The following is an 18,164-nucleotide window of genomic DNA, read 5'->3' on the forward strand; positions in this document are numbered from 1 at the left end:
TCCCCTCTTAGAGTCTTTCAATGATTTCTCATCTATAGGAATTTAAAATTTATAAGATAAAATTTTAAAACTTGATAATCTTAGACTTGTCCCATGTAATCTTCTGCTACACTGGACTACCTTTAATTCCCCAGATGAACCGTTCGCCATCATGCCTTGGTGCCTGTACATGCGCTGTGGTGTTTGCCTTGGACCGTGTGTTCTCTTTTCATCCTGCGGCTAATTCCTCGTCCTTCAAGATTTAGCATATTGGATAGTGTACAAGAATCTATAGTGTTCCTGAACTGAAGTCCTTGCATACAATAAGGTTAAATAAAATATGCAAGATTAATAACTTTGCTAAGGGATCTGAAAGAAAATGTGAATAAATGGAGAAACATATTGTGATGAAAGTTAGAAAGAGTGAATCCAATAAAGATGTTAATTCTCCCCAAATTTAGTACATTTAATATAATCCTAGTCAAAGCTTTTATCTGTCTAAATCAGTTCAGTTCAGTCCCTCAGTCGTGTCCAACTCTTTGTGACCCCATGGACTGACTGCAGCATGCGAAGCCTCCCTGCCCATCACCAACTCCGGGAGTTTACTCAAACTCATGGTCATCTAGTTGGTGATGCTATCAACCATCTCATCCTCTGTCATCCCCTTCTCCTCCTGCCTTGAATCTTTCCCAGCATCAGGGTCTTTTCAAATGAGTCAGTTCTTTGCGTCAGGTGTCCAAAGTATTGAAGTTTCAGCTTCAGCATCAGTCCTTCCAATGAATATTCAGGACTGATTTCCTTTAGGATGGACTGGTTTGAACTCCTTGCTGCCAGAGAGCTAACCAGTCCATCCTTAAGGAAATCTGCTAAATATATCTTTACAAATATTTTATGAAATTTTTTTAACCAACTGCTTTTCATGTTAATCTGAAGTAATAAACTTTCTAAAATAGCTTTGGAAATTATGAAGAAAGAATTAGATTTTTCCCTGCCAGATGTTAACCAATTGGAAATGTTTAAAGCCAGTTGAAAGTGTGTAAAGCCAATTAAAAGTGCCCTGCCAAGATGTTAACCAATTGGATGTGTGTAAAGCCATTTGTTGGCTAAGGGATGGACACATGATGTAAACCAAGCCTCTCCAGTCTGTATTATTAAATAATGCTTCTGAGCATTATTTCCCTGTTACTACATGACTCAAAACTCTGGATCAATATTCAGCCAGTTTGGAGAGTATAATTAGGATGGACTGACATAAGGTTACAACAATAGATTTCCTTTTAGGGTCCATTTTAATTCAGTGGTTCCCAAAGTGTGGTCTGTGGATCAGCATCATTAGTATCACCTAAGGACTTACTAGAACTACAACAGAAAACCCCAGGTGGGGCCCAGCAATCTCTTCCAGCCACTTGATGCACGTTAAAGTTTATGAAGCATGTTTTTAAAGAAAGAGATTGTCATCCTCCGGTAAAGCTGAAATGCTGGGCTTCTGTGATGCACTGTCATAGTAAGAGGAAGTGATAAGAGAAAGCAATTTCACATATTAGCCTCAATTGAAATTCACATGGCCCTCTAAGAGTCGCAGGTGTTACATTTCAATCCAGCCATTCCTCACATAGGCAACACCAGGGTGAGTAGCAGCTGGAATTTATTTAATTGACCATGGTTAATGAGGCTCCCAAATAACTCAGCTAGAAAGGTCAGCTCGTAAATAAATATTTCCTGCTGTATCATTTGTCAGTTGATGTGAGCTTGTGATTGTCAAGAGATCTAACTGTTGGACCGAATAAAAAATTAGGATGGTACATCTGCTGGGGAGGTGGGGGCATGGAAAACCTGCACCATCGGTCCATAAGTGATTTTTAAACCATCCTTGGTTTTGTATCCTCTGAGCCACTGATCGCCTCATTAACTCTTTTACTGTAGTGTTCACTGTAGTTAGCTTTCCATACTTTTATCTTCATCAGAGGAAAACTTGAATACTTACTCTTTTGAAGAGCCTTTAATGATAGTACTTTTCCCTTTAAAATTAAGACTTGAGTTTTAAATTTTTTCTTAAGAAAAACACTTCTTTATGCAAAGAGTGATAGACTAAAATCTTATTTTGATGGATTTTGAAGTATGCTAAAGAGAGGTATGCCAATGACACCACCCTTATGGCAGAAAGTGAAGAGGAACTAAAAAGCTTCTTGATGAAAGTAAAAGAGGAGAGTGAAAAAGTTGGCTTAAAGCTCAACATTCAGAAAACTAAGATCATGGCATCTGGTCCCATCACTTCATGGGAAATAGATGGGGAAACAGACTTTATTTTTTGGGGCTCCAAAATCACTGCAGATGGTGATTGCAGCCATGAAATTAAAAGACACTTACTCCTTGTAGGGAAAGTTATGACCAACGTAGATAGCATATTCAAAAGCAGAGACATTACTTTGCCAACAAAGGTCTGTCTGGTCAAGGCTATGGTTTTTCCAGTGGTCATGTATGGATGTGAGAATTGGACTGTGAAGAAAGCTAAGAAAGCCGAGTGCTGAAGAATTGATGCTTTTGAACTGCGGTGTTGGAGAAGACTTGAGAGTCCCTTGGACTGCAAGGAGGTCCAACCAGTCCATCCTAAAGGAGATCAGTCCTGGGTGTTCATTGGAAGGACTGATGCTAAAGCTGAAGCTCCAGTACTTTGGCCACCTCATGTGAAGAGTTGATTCATTGGAAAAGATTCTGATGCTGGGAGGGATTGGGGGCAGGAGGAGAAGGGGATGACAGAGGATGAGATGGCTGGATGGCATCACCGACTCGATGGACATGAGGTTGAGTAGACTCCAGGAGTTGGTGATGGACAGGGAGGCCTGGCATGCTGCGATTCATGGGGTCGCAGCATCGGACATGACTGAGCGACTGAACTGAACTGAACTGAAAGACACGTCATGTTTTTTTCGCAAGATAATGTGCAGGGAGGGACAAGATTGAGAGGCAAGTGAGGCATTCCTCTTTGGTGCAGATTTTAAGGGGCCCCTAAAACTCAGGAACCAAGATGAATACTGTTTTAATGACCAAAACTGATACCAAAGAAAAATCCCACGATGAACAAAATATCAAAGTTTTAAGAATAGGATAAAAACAGTGCTGTGTTGAACCATTTGGGTGCCTGAGGCAAAGGAAAAAGTAATTCTCCTGGTTCTGAAAACCATAGGTAAATAAAGCGTAAGACTAGGACCTAGTTCCCTGACTTACTATAAAATTGTATTACCATCTATTATCTTAATACCCCTTTGTTTTTCTTTTTCTCCCTAGGGACATACTAACATCTCCATCTTGTTGGCAATATGCTGTTCTTCTTAACAGATTCAATTACCCTTTTGAACTGGAAAAGGATTTACATTTGAAGGGCTATCACTCACTCTTGCAAGGATCTTTACCCTACTATCCTAAATCAATGAAATGTTACCTTAGCAGAACTCCTCACAGAATGCCTTCAGAAAGACACCAAACTGGAAACCTAAAAAAATACTATCTCCTGAATGCTGCCTCCCTTCTCCCAGTACTGGCTCTGGAATTGAGGGATGGGGAGAAGGTTCTGGATCTGTGTGCTGCCCCTGGAGGCAAATCTCTAGCTCTGCTGCAGTGTGCTTACCCAGGTAATGTACTTTTCTCTCCATAACTGACAGCTTTTAAATATCCACATGTTACAGGATACTTTTAGAATATGTGGGGAGAAATGTAAGATTGACTTTTCAGACTTTGAAAGCCTAAAAACCAAGACACCAAGACAGTGTGGAGAAGAGTGGAAGTTTTACTGAGGAAACAGTGTAAATAACTTTTTTTCCCCCAGCTACTTTGTCCTTACAGGTAATTGGGAAACTACAACAAAACTACAGCATTTTGTGAACACAAATCTATCAGATAATATGAAACCTGATGAGCTAATAGCAAAGATTTTTAAAGTTTTATTGTTGCTTTTACACTTCAGAGTCTTGTATTGATGTCCTGGTCATACGTTTATGCAACAAAAACATACACATTTAAACTCATTTTTTGTATTATTGGACCATAAGGTTCTAAGAGAGTTCTGTCCAATAGGAGTATAACATGGAGTATATATATAATGTTTTTGAGCAATCTTATTAATATAAGAAGCAAGTAAAATTAATTTTGATAATACATTGTAACCTAACACATTCAAAATATTATTTGAACATGTAATCAGAATAGAAATTATCAATGAGATATTTACATTCTCTTTCTTACAGTCTTTGAAATGGTTTGCATTTTACACATAGGGTACATTTTAATTTGGATTAGTCACATTTCAAGTGCTCACAGCTTCACGTAGCAAGTGGGTATAGTATTGGATGGTGCAACTCTAAAGATTTTAAAAGTTCTTTTGAAATGACTTATCATTGCTATTAGTAGTACAAAAAGGATGAAATATATGTAATACACATTTTTATATATATTTGTTAAAAGTAATGCATTCATTTCAAATTCTTTTCTTAATGGGACAATGTGACTTTTAAACTATTACTTCAGATTTCCCTGGGTGAAAATTACTTATGGCTAGATGAGACGGGTTTCAGCCTCAATTCTATCTGGTTTTTGTTTGATAGTTTTGTTTTTATAAGTGCAAATGCTGTTCACAGAGATGAAAAGATGAAATGGTGAGAATTGTGTTATAGTAATCTCACTAGTTCTTTAAACTCCTGAATTATAACCCTAATCACATAGATCTCGTTCACTAAGCATTATTTTAATCATCTACTATATAAACACTCTATGTAAACCAATGTAAGAACTATGTAAACCTATGTAAACACTAGGTCTGTTTTTGATTTTGAAGAAGGCAAACGATTGGAAACCAATTTTAAAAGACTGTGTTGCCTAATTAGAAGACTTATTCACTTTCTCAGCCAAAGCACTAGTGTGCTGAACTGCGTTTGTTTGGAGTGCTCTGGGGGGTTTCTGTGCCCTGGCCCAACTTGCTGTAATAAGATTCTGGATGGGTGGGGAGTGTGCTCCTTATTTATAAAGTTGGTGAAGAGCTAGGAGAAGCCTTGACCAGAGGTGTTCTCCTTTTTTAAGAAGCCTTGACCAGAGGTGTTCTCCTTTTTTAAGATCTGAAAATTGATTCCTTTGAAACTATCTAAGCCTGCTGCTGCTACTGCTGCTAAGTTGCTTCAGTCATGTCCGACTCTGTGCGACCCCATAGACGGCAGCCCACCAGGCTCCACCATCCCTGGGATTCTCCAGGCAAGAACACTGGAGTGGGTTGCCATTTCCTTCTCCAATGCATGAAAGTGAAAAGTGGAAACGAAGTCGCTCAGTTGTGTCCGACTCTTAGCAACTCCATGGCCTGCAGCCTACCAGGCTCCTCCATCCATGGGATTTTCCAGGAAGAATACTGGAGTGGGTTGCCATTGCCTTCTCCAGAATATCATACTAAGGAATTTGAAATCTTAACAGTAATGAGGAACCACTGCAGACTTTAAAAAGGAGAATGACACGATCAGATTTACATTTCACATTAGATGTGGCTTTGGTGTAGGGAGTGAAGTAGTAGAGCTCATACCTGGAGGTGAGCAGGGCAGTCAGAAGAAGCCAGTTGCAGTGATTTAGGTGACAGTTGCCAGGGGTTCAGGTTAGGCTATTAAGATGCTTATCCCTTAAAAGTTGTTATGTATCCCCAGGACATGTATGTATGTATGTATGTATCCTAGTTTGAGAACTGCTAATATATATCTTCCTTTGACAGCATTCCTATTGAAATAGTTTATAAACATTTTTATGAGAACTCTGAATCCTATACTAGGCGTTGGTATAAGTATACCAGTTAAATGTATATTTTAGGTGTAAAAATACTGTGTGTTTTCAAATTGTGGTTAAAACTTATTGAAACTTGCTGGTTTTTTTTTTTTTTTGGTAAGAAATCACAACATAAGAGATTATTTTGTAAGTTTATTCTGTTATTTTTATAATTTGAGCTGAAAATGAAATTTTATGGAATCGTGTTATAAGGAGTATTTGCTACTACTTTTACCCTCTATTCTTTGATAGCATGCTTATTTTGTTTGTTACGTCAGTCTTGAATATAGAATTTTTAGTATTGTGAAAAATGGAAGAGAAATGCCAAATTTGGGTAGCATTTTGAAAAGAGGGCATTTTTATCCTAGATTATCCTCATTAGTAGGCTATAAATATTTAACATATTTATGGTAAAGAAATTCAGATTAAGAATCCAAAGGCAAATGGATATATTCTAGAAGTTTGAAGTATAGAAGAATCTTCCTGTTCTTACATCAAGGGCAATGAGTTACAGGCAGTAGTCCAAGTAAAGTAGCTTTTCATCTAAGAAGGGCTAATGATAATGGTTTACTAAGAAGTACAGATGTCTTCATGCTGATGCTCAAATCCCAAATTAGGTTAGCTACAGTGCTTGAATCTGGAATGCAGATGCCATGCTAAAAAAAAAGCTTTTATAAGCAAAACTTAAAATGATGGCTGCACTAAATGTGCATTTATCCTCTGAATTTCTTCAGATCAGTACTGGCCTTTATTCTGGGTCAGGAGGCTCACAGCTTTGAATAATTGAAAAGCTTATATTTTAGGATGATTAAAAAAAATTAGTCTACTCTTCTGGTCTAGCTGCTCCTACCTGTTAGCATGGTGAGGGACTGTCCATTGTTTTTTATTGTTCTGTTTTTGTCAGTGGAGGCTTTGTAATGTCCTGGTGTTCATAAAAAAAGAGAGAAAAAAAAAAAAAAAAACTACCTTTGATTCTGAATAGGAAAGCATTAAGAAGTTAAGAATGACCCAGTTTGATAGAGTGGCTTGATCAACTTTCTTGCTGAGGGTTGACATGAAATTCTCTTTGCTGTCAATAATACCCTTTTTACATCTCGTTAGCTTTTGGTGATAGAGAACGTTAGTCAGAGTCTTTACTGAATTGCTTTTGCCCTTCTCCCTCTGAGCCTTTTGCACACCCTACAGGTACCATTTTCCCCTTCTTCCCCTTTGCTAATTCTTTTCCATTCTTCAGGTTTTCACTCAGAAATCAGCTTTCCTAGAAAGCCTTCCAAGAACTCCCTGCATTAGATGGATCTTCTTTTTGGAAATAATAACAACAGTGATAATTTTGAGCATGTAGTAGAAAAAAGAAAAAGTAAAGCTGAGACTCCAAATGCTATTCATGAAAAACCTCAATGGCTTTTTCAAGAATTTGTTAAATTTATCCCTTTTTCTACTTAGATGAGAAAAAAAAGAAAAAAAAGATTTGGTTTATTTTTGGCAATTTAAGCTTGAAAATTAATTTTTTCTCAATGTAGTGAGTCTGTGTGTATGTGTGTATATGAAACTTGGATTGTAATGCCTTATATTATATATTTTTTAAAGTTTAACCAGTCTAATCCTATTTCAGATAAAATCTGTCTAGACCAAACTGTAATATAGCATAAAGCTGTATTTCAACTGAGAGTTACTTTAAAATGCTGAATTGAGGATCTTGACTAAAGCTACAATTTAATGAAAAGCTGCCCTGATTTTCAGTTTTAGCAATTTAAATATCTTTATCATAATGCCATATTTTACATCACATGAGCCACATTTGGTGAGCACATACTCTGTGTGAGGCATTGCATGGTAGGTGTAGAGCTCTGAAGGATAGAGAGGTAACTAAGACGTCTGTTTCCTGTGATATGACAAACGGTGTGTTTTAGCCAACTCTCCTGTTGAAAATAACTTAAAAGTGTGGGATATAATATTAAAGAAAAGCAAAATCTTTTAAAGTCTGTCAATGTTCTCCAAATACTCAGTGGCCGAAAGTTAACAGTTTGAGAACCTGGGAGGTAAATTGAGCATTGAAGCTGGGTTTTCACTTGAGAGCTTTTTTTTTTTTTTGCTTCACCTGGAAAACTTACTGCTTCATGAACATGTGTGGATAAAAGAAGCCAGAGTGTGCTCAATTAAAGCATCTATTAGGAGATTAACTTGTATAAACCTGAGACTCCAAAATACTTTTCCCTGCAATAAGGTAAACTAGGAAGAAATTGTCCTCTCCAAAGAACTGAAAGGAAGATTGTTTTCAGTTTTAGTGGTAGGGGAAGAGTGGACATAACCTCTGAAACTTTGTAACCAGAGCTAAGCCAGTATAGACCATTATAGTGAAGTTGCAGAATTATGAAAATAAAAAACCATCTTAATAGCAGCCAGAGAAGACAGTCTACCTTCAAAGGACAACAGTTGGACTGAAGAATGACCTCTAAGTGTAATAATGGAAGCTGGCATTCAGAGGAATGATGTTTTCAATGTGCTAAGAAAAGATGAGTGTCAATCCAGAAATACATTCATCAAAATATCCTTGAAGAGAAAAAGTGAATTAGACTTTTCTTTTAGACAGAGAGCAAGAGTAGAGTTTGTCACGAGCAATTCTGAAGGAAAAGGGAAAGCCATCCTAGGTGGAAAATGGAAGATACAAAAATAATTGAAGAAAGAAGAAAGTGAGAAATACATGGGGAAAATCTAACAGTCATTGGATATAGAAGACAATGATAATAACATTTTATACAGTTAAAAAATATAAGCGCAAATCCCAATATACAATGCAATAGCATCTTATTTAGGAGGAAATGTTATGAGATTCTTGCATCTTTTAGGAAAAATGGTGTAGATTGATTTATTTTAGGTTTTTCTTTTACATATGCATGTTAAATGCTTTAGGGTTACCACTAAAAGAACAGAAATAGAATATAAGATATTTAAACCAGAAAAAAGAAAAGTGGAATGAAATTTAACTGAACAAAGCCATAGCCAGCTTGATTACAAACCCTCTTACATTTTTGCTCCCTCCTTGCATGATTTACTTCCTTTTATTTCTCAGTCTTGCTTCCCTGGGATCGTACCCTTCTGTGATGTAAACTTTTGTCTTAGGCTGTTTTCTAGTAATTTTAGGCTAAGACAAAAGCTTTCAGACACCTATCCGTAGGTTGCATTAGTGAATCCTCCAAAAACCACCCAAAATAAACAATGTAGACTAAAAAAAGAATGTTCTACCTGTACAAATGAAGCTTTAAGGTGATTTTCTACTCCTTTCTGAAACCGCTCCCTAAATTGATACCATCCTCTGAGTTCAAAATCCTTCAAGCTAGGCTTCAGCACTATGGGAACAGAGAACTAAAGATGTACAAGATGGGTTTCGAAGAGGCAGAGAAATCAGAGATCAAATTGCCAACATTTGTTGGATCATGGAGAAAGCAAAGTAGTCAGAAATAAATCTACTTTTGCTTCATTGACTATGCCAAAGCCTTTGACTGTGTGGATCACTACAAACTGTAGACAATTCTTGAAGAGATGGGAGTATCAGACCACATTACTTGTCTTCTGAGAAACCTGTATGCAAGTCAAGAAACAACAATTAGAGCTGGACATGGAACAATGGACTGGTTCAAAATTGGGAAAGGAGTATGTCAGCACTGTATAACGTCACCCTTCTTATTTAACTTATATGCAGAATACATGATACGAAGTGCCAGGCTGGAGGAATTGCAAGCTGGAATCAACATAGCTGGGAGAAATAGCAACAACCTCAGATATACAGATGATACCACTCTAATTGCAGAAAATGAAAAGGAACTAAAAAGCCTCTTGATGGAGGTGAAAGAGGAGACTGAAAAAGCTAGCTTGAAACTCAACATTCAAAAAACTTAGATCATGGCATCCAATTCCACCACTTCATGGCAAATAGAAGGGGGAAAATGGGAGCAGTGACAGATTTTATTTTCTTAGGCTCCAAAATCATTGTGAACAGTGGCTGCAGCCATGAAATGAGTCAGTTCTTCGCATCAGGTGGTCAAAGTATTGGAGTTTCAGTTTCAGCATCAGTCTTTCCAATGAACATTCAGGGCTGAATTCTTTTAGGGTGGACTGGTTGGATCTCCTTGCAGTCCAAGGGACTCTCAAGAATCTTCTCCAACACCACAGTTCAAAAGTGTATTATTATAAATGACAGTTGTGTGAATGCCCAGAAATTGGCAATGGTTGAATAAAAGAGGACACATTTTTTTTCTATATGCTATTCATCAACCTTTAAAAATGATTTGCATCTCTGCTGATTGATTGGTGGTATTACCTTTGAAGTATTGACATGTGGAAAGTCAGGAGACAGAAAAGTGTGTAAATAAAATTCTGTATATGCAGATAATTATATAAGCATATGTATATCAGATTAATAATATAGGTTCCTTTTGATGGGTGGTTGGGCAGTTGACAGAGTGGGGAGATAAAGAGTAAGATGGAAAAAAGACACTACAAAAATACAATTCCATTTATATTGGTTTTATATGTAAGTGTAGACATAAAGAGATATGGTAGGATTATTTAATGAAAATGTTAAATGATGCTTATTTGAAGACTGAATTTTAGGTAATTTTTGGTGTTCTTTATACTTTTGTGCATTTGAAAATATACTTGTCTTTAATATTATATGAATTTTATGTTACTATAATAAATATATATAAACATTGATAAATATATATTTAACTATAGGAAAAACAAAACACTTTTTTTTAGGGAGAGAACAATTTGCTAAATACCTTCTATTTCTGAGAAGCAGCATAGCATGGTGCTGAAAAGTAGGTGGGCTCTGGAACCAAGGGATCTTGGTTTCCTGCTGTGTAAACCTGAGCAAATTGCTTAACTTCTCTTTGCCTCGGTTTCCTTATCAGAAAAAAGAGAAATGATAATAAAATTATCTACTTGAGGTTTGTGAGGATTAAATATGTTACTACATATAAAGTCTTAGAACAGTGCCTAGCCCTTAATAGGGACTCAAGATAATAATTACCACTATAAGAAAAGTGAAAATTAGTCACTCAGTCATGTCCAACTCTTTGTGACTCCATGGACTAGAGCCCACCAGGCTCCTCTGTCCATGAAATTCTCCAGACGAGAATACTACTGGAGTGGGTTGCCATTTCCTTCTCCAGGGGATCTTCCCCACCCAGGGATCAAACCCAGGTCTCCCACACTACAGGCAGACTTTACCAACTGAGCCACCAGGGAAGCCACTGCTACTACATGTGTTGTTAGCAATCATTATGAACATTTCTTGTTACTACTTTTGCAGTTAAATGCTAAAAGAACTGTTGATGAAAGAATGGGCTTCCCTGATGGCTCAGATGGTAAAGAATCTGCCTGCAATGCAGGAGACCTGGGTTCAGTCCCTGGGTTGGGAAGATCCCCTGGAAAAGGGAACGGCAACCCACTCCAGTATTCTTGCCTGGAGAATTCCATGGACAGAGGAGCCTGGCAGGCTACAGTCCATGGGGTTGCAGAGTCAGACATGACTGAGTGACTAAGCACATCACACATGCTAGATATGTTACTAAATTATCACAGTTAATCTTTTTTTTTTTTCCTTCTAGTTTCATTGAGATACAATCGACATACAGTACTGTATAAGTTTAAGGTGTAGCATTTCATCTTAACAACCACTTTGTAAGGTAGGGGTAGTAAAATTTCTCCTGTATCCTATTAGGGCTTCTGGCAGTGGCTGACATAAGACAGGGTGACAGGAGTAAAGCATACACGTATTTTTTCTCTTGGCCTTGACTCCCTATCTCTGGTGATAAGAATATTCTTTCCTCTTGCTATAGGGAGGGTATCTTTCACATGGGAGTTCATCTCCTGCTTTCAGTAAGAAAAAGATAGGTCACAATGCCCTTCCCACATCTGCTGTTATTAAAGTGCTTTTTACTCAAAATAATCAGTATGCCAAAGCAGCATATTTTGGAGTGGAGTGTTCTAAACTCCTTCACTATTATAGCCCCCATTTTACAGATAAGGAAAGTGAGACTCTTTAGGAGAGCTGAATCAGTTTTCCAGAGTCTCACAATTCTTAATTTGAGCCTATGCCTTTCTTATCATAAAGCCAGTTACACTTTACATGCTTTTTTCCACATGCCACATACCTTCCTTTATTTAAAATCGAGGTGTTCTGACCTGGAAGGAACTTTATATATCATTTACTCTTAAGAGCTTTAGGAGAGAACTGTGTCTAAGGTATTGGTTGTATAGTATATCTTTAGGAATCTATACTTCTCTAAAGGTTTTTACCTTCAGAATTAAATTTGAATGAATAAATGGTGAGAGCTTCTGAGAGGCTCTGTAGGTATGACTATGGTAAATGTTTTATGAAGTGTTTGTGAGTGTACTTAAGTCTTTAAAAATAAGACAATCATAATGTTTACCTCTCAGCCCTGTTCCTGTATAATTATGATGAACCAATGTATTTCTGAAATTTATTTGATCAAAAGTGGAAATTTAACAATTCGATTGTGTTCATTTTTTTAAAAAACTTTTTAATCCTTTATATTTAGGTTATCTTCATTGTAATGAATACGATAGCCTGAGATTGAGGTGGCTGAGGCAGACCTTAGAATCTTTCATCCCACAGCCTTTGGTAAATGTAATTAAAGTGTCTGAATTGGATGGCAGAGAAATGGGAGATGCCCAGCCTGAAACCTTTGACAAGGTACTTTTGTTACATTGTGACAGACCGATAGACTCCCGGTGATACTACTGTTATGTTGCTTTGTTGTGGTTATTTCCCATCTGCTTCCAGACATAGCTGGATACAGTTTCTCCATACCCTGGGAAATGCTGATAAAGTGAACATGGAAGAAGTTTTTATTTGATGGTCAGCATGTTCAAAGGAAGCGGTAACATTGGGATTGGGGATTATAGAATGCTTTTTATTTCCAGGTACCTCAAAGATACTCAGGAAGAGATCAGATATTATCTTGAGTCAGTACACAAACATGTGCACTGTATTGCTTTAATTCGGTAGCATTTCGTATCAGAGTACGACAGTGGAAGAAAAAGACAGCATTTCAGTAAACTGAAATTGAATTGTTAGTTCTTAAATAGAAATGCTGAGAATTCAGGAATATAGTAACGTCTGTTTAAAATGAGTAACTTTAAAAAAATAAATAAAATGAGTAACTTTTGTAAAAGTTTTTGCTGTAGTCAACAAGAATATGAAATATTAGTAGACATTAGTAGACTTTTAGTCCTCTCATTCCCCTTCTCCACTGAAAAAGACCTAAATGCTGAAAGTCACAGGAGATTCTTTTGTAAGGTATTAGTGAAGAAATGTTGTAAACAACTTACCATGGTGTATTTTCAGTTTTAAAATAAATTTACTTATTTATTTGCTAATTTTTGCCACAATTTATGTAGCTCCCCTATATACTTTGTGTCTGAGGATATGTTTTCTGTGCATGCTTGGCTTACGTGTCATTTTTTTCTATAGGTGTTAGTTGATGCTCCATGTTCAAATGATCGAAGTTGGTTGTTCTCTTCTGATTCTCAGAAGGCTGCCTGTAGGATAAGCCAAAGGAGAAATTTGCCTCTTCTACAGATGGAACTCTTAAGGTGAGAGCTATTAATACAAAAATTTATTTTGGTTTCTAATATAATTTCAGTAGGCATGACAAAACATGACGCAGGGCAGTGCCCAAATGGAGAGTTTCCTGTGTAGGTGTCAATAATTAATTCTCTGACGTCTGCACCCAGAAAATTCTCAGTCTCTTCCTTTTGAGTCTCATGTTGTAATGTCACCTCTGCCCTCCCACTCACCACCCCCTCGATGAAATCCAGTGTTGGTATGCATTGTCTTTTAAAGGACACAAATGATTTTATTGTGATTTAAAGTTGTTTGCTTATCAGGACCATCCAAAGCATAGGGTTCATCACACTATTCTTTCACCAGGATGTGAATAGCCCCTCTGTAAGAGTAGCTTTGGACCAGGATGTTTTTTTTTTCTTTTTTCTTTTTTTCAGTAAGGACACATTGTTCTGGGTGAGTAAGAAGTTTTAGATTGTTGTTAGCACTTATCTCTCCTCCAAGACTTCCAGAAAGGCATGACCACCAAGAGAGACTTGGTTTCTTCAGAACAAAGCCATTTGAGGACATCCTGCTTTGGTTTCAAAAGAGATTTATATTTATACCCTAATCCTAAGCAATTCCTACTGTTTAATGCTGAACCAAAATTCTTGGACTATGTTAAATATACTTAAATGATGCTTTATCACTCATCACTTCTTACATGTTGAAGGAGAATGAATAATAGTTGATACGCCCTGCTGACAACATGCTTTACTTCCAACTTCCGATTGATTCATAGCAATGAACATACACCATTTCCTAAGTGTTAACAACCGACACTAATACATAGTCTTGTTCTTGTACCAGATTATGTCTCAGCTCATTCTGATCATTCCAGGTAGCACCAACCAGCCGGTCCTTAAAACATTTCTCATCTTGCAATTAGACTATTTATTTGTATTCTTCCAATGTCAGCCCTTCATTTGCTATAACCCTAAGATATTTTGAGAATTCTTTTCCACCTTTCTCTTCTCTTTGGTTATTAGTTTTGGGTTTTTGCATAGATCCAACCATAATAAATCTTTTTTTCTCACCTAAACTTCCTTGATCTGGCTCTTTAGTAAGTTACTCCTGTTATTCCAGACTCTGCCATTGTTATGCCTGACACTGCAACAGGCACCAGGTCTTTTGGTGCCTTATTAGCTTTGTTATCTCTAATTTTTTTTAACCTATCAGCAGCGAGGCTGCCTGAGAATATCATTTTTCTTCCTTCTCATAAAAAATCTTTCTTTCACTTCTTTTTCTTTCTGTACCATACCACACTTTCTGTTTTGTATTCTATGTACTGCTTTTCCTTCTGTTTTGTCTCAATTCATTATAATCTAACCTCTATTCCTTTTATTCTTCCAAATCTATGCTTATTAAAGTTACTAAACAACCATTAAATTCATTGTTATTTCTCAATTTTAGTTTTGTTTGATCTCTTGATAGCATTTAAAATGTGTTTTATTATACAACTGTTACATGGAAACATTTTCACTGTAAAAATTAAAAAAAAATACAAATGAAGCAAAAGGTCTCCTTGACCAGAGACCCAACAAGATACCAGCTTTCTTCACAAAGTTGACTGTTGGACTTTGGTGTATACTCTTCCAACTCTTTCTGTAGCTTTTCTTACATATACATAGGGAAATATGTTAAAAAATAACAGCTGTTATCATGTATGCATTGTTCTGAAACTGGCTTCTTCTTGTATTCAACATTCATTAAAGTCTTATTCTCATAAATCTATTTTGTTCTCTTCAAGTTCTGTGACATATTCAACAAGGTTAGTCTATAATATTTGAGTTAATTCTCTGTTTTGGGATATTTACATTCTTTATTTTTTACTTCTATATTCTTTGTCTCATTGGACACGCAGGATGACATCAAGAAATGGAATTAAGAATCAGACATTTGAATAGGTACAGATTATTGAATTGTAAATGGCTATACCAGTCTACATTTTCTTTTGTACTTGACTTTGTTGACTACTTGTTCCTTCTTAAAATATTCCTTTCCCTGATTTTTGTGATCATGTGCTTTACTGGCTTTCTTCCTACTTATTTTCCTAATTGGCTCTTAATCAGGTCATCCCATAAATTTTGGGTTTCCTTGAGCTGCTGATGTTGGCCCTCTTCTCTGTTTATCTGATGGCTTCAGCTGATATAAGATGCTGTCTCCCAAATATGTGTCTAAGCTTAGATCTTTCTTCTTAGCCTCACACCTCTATATCCAGTCATCTATCAGAGTTCTCCACGCTCCTCAGACACATAGAACCGAATTTTTCTAGAGGAACTCATCATTTTGAATGCTCTCCTGTGCCCCTCCTCTGTCAAAATCACCAAAAATCAAATAGAAATCCCATCAACCTGCCTCTTTTCCTCCCCTCTCTATCTCAGTAATAGATCGCTTTGCTGAGATACCATAGCATCATGCGTTTGCCTGAGTCAGAAATCCATCCCCAAATCCTCTTTCTCTTATACCTAATCAATCACTAAGACATTTCAATTCTACCTGTTACATATTTCTCAGGCCCATTCACTTCTTTCTCTTCTTAATAGCCTAACCTGAACCCCTGGCAACTGTCACCTAAATCACTGCAGTTGGCTTCTGACTGCCCTGCTCACCTCCAGGTATGAGCTCTACTACTTTACTCCCTACAGTAAAGCCACATCTGATGTGAAATGTAAATCTGATTATGTCATTCTCCTTTTTGAAGTCTGCAGTGGTCCTTATTACTGTTGAGATTTCAAATTCCTTAGTATGATATTCTAGAGAAGGCAATGGCAACCCACTCCAGTACTCTTGCCTGGAAAATCCCATGGACGGAGGAGCCTGGTAGGCTGCAGTCCTGCAAGAGTTGGACACGACTGAGCATCTTCACTTTCACTTTTCACTTTCATGCACTGGAGAAGGAAATGGCAACCCATTCCAGTGTTCTTGCCTGGAGAATCCCAGGGACGGGGGAGCCTGGTGGGATGCCGTCTGTGGGGTCACACAGAGTCGGACATGATTGAAGTGACTTAGCAGCAGCAGCAGCAGTATGATATTCAAGTCCTCTTCTTGTTTCACTAACCTTACTATCTCAGGACTCTTCTTGCACTGTGTTCCAGCTGAGCAGTTTCTCAAACTCACCTTGCATGGTCTCATTTCTGAGGCCTGTGAGTTTCCTGTTTCTTTTGTTGGATTACTAACTCATTCTCCCCTCTCTTTTGGCTAACTTTACTGGGTCTTCAGGGATCAGCTCTGAGGGACTGAAGCCTTACCTGATACCTTAGGACTGGGATTGGTATTCCCTTCATGTCCTTACCTTCATTTAAAAATACATTGATTGTCAGTTCTTCTGTTTGACATTTGCTTTGTACTTGTTTTTTTCCAACAAGACTAAGCCCCATGGGAGGAAGGATTGTCTTACTGTTTTTATTCCCAGTATGCAGTCTGATATCTGGCTTGTAGAAGAGGGAGTAGGGTCAGTAAATAATTGTTTAAAAACACTAAATTATGAGGGCTGAATATTTAGAATTTAAACATGTAATTAAATTTATAGCAAAATTAATCTGACAAAAATAATCACATAATCATTATTTTACTACATGGTAATTAGGCATAAATGTAAAGCAATTCACATGATTTATTTTGATTAGTATTAGTTTTACATAACAAAAGCGTGGTTTTAGTTTGTTTAGAAATGTTTAATACATTTCCCTTGACATCATATAACGTTTTGATCATCATCACAAAGATCATGCATCTTTGTAAACCTCACATCCACACAGCCCTGTTCCCCAACAGCTGAGGCTCCTCTTTATTGTCTGCCCGTCTCTCCCATCATCTTACTCCCTAAAAGAGATGGCTTCAGCACCACGTCACTTTAGTAGCATATTAATAGGCTGCAGAATTGACATAGCAATCGCAGTGAATGTTGGTTTTCATGTAATTATATGTGATTGAGAAAGACCATCACACCAGCCCCCTCCCATTCTTTTCCTTGAGCAGCTACTCTGCATTCAATGCCTCTGATGCTGGTCTGCCTGAGAGGTTTCAGAGCCACTTGAAGCAGTTGAAACTCTGAGCCCCTTGCTGTGTGATTATGATGCTAAAGGGGAAAGAGCGTGATACCAATGCTATAGTCACAGATAATGGTTCTTGTTCCCTGACATCTACAAATTTGCAGGTTAAAAAGATAAAGGAAAAAAAATGATACTGCCAGCCACAATTTCTCTATTTCCTGCCCTTGCCTCCAAAAAATGAAAAAAAAAAAAAAAAACTCTAGTAATTTTCTCATCAAAGATAGCTCTTTTACTACTATGTCATGTACAGAGAAATTTCTTTTCTCCCAAGTCTTCCTCATCTAGTTATTGCTTTACCATCTTTTAATAAAAGGCAGTCCTTGTATTCCAGTAAGGAATAGAAGGTTTAAATGCAAGCCCATGCAAGAGAGTGAATACACTGATGTGTATGAGTTTTCGTCAGAGGTATAAAGGATTGATACAGATCCTTATTTGCATTTGCAAAGAACAATTAGAAAGCAAGCAAGCAAACACTGCCTAGCCTGATACTGGAGACAGAAGATGGCACTCAAGAGACAAAAGAAGTGAGAAGGACAGTTAAGCGGCAAATAAGGAAAGCTTTTTGTTTGTACTATTTTGTCAAAGATTGGATTTGTACGTTTCTGCATTTGTCTGCTGACAGATACGGTGCTCAAAGATATTTTATGCCTTCCATGGTTATTATTCACTTACCAGAAATCATTCATATTTACATTAAATAGGCAACA

At 37.2% G+C, this 18,164-nt stretch overlaps 1 protein-coding gene across 1 annotated transcript in view; it reads left to right on the top strand.

The window, feature by feature from the left end:
* The window catches only part of NSUN3 (NOP2/Sun RNA methyltransferase 3), a 60,229-nt gene that overhangs the window by 6,299 nt on the left and 35,766 nt on the right, over window positions 1–18,164 (top strand). Inside the window, 3 exon segments of the mRNA NM_001076001.2 lie at window positions 3,265–3,608; window positions 12,336–12,490; window positions 13,271–13,392. Coding sequence (NP_001069469.1) covers window positions 3,265–3,608; window positions 12,336–12,490; window positions 13,271–13,392 — 621 coding nt within the window.

The sequence above is a fragment of the Bos taurus genome, chromosome 1 (assembly GCF_002263795.3).
Source record: "Bos taurus isolate L1 Dominette 01449 registration number 42190680 breed Hereford chromosome 1, ARS-UCD2.0, whole genome shotgun sequence".
NCBI lineage: Eukaryota > Metazoa > Chordata > Mammalia > Artiodactyla > Bovidae > Bos > Bos taurus.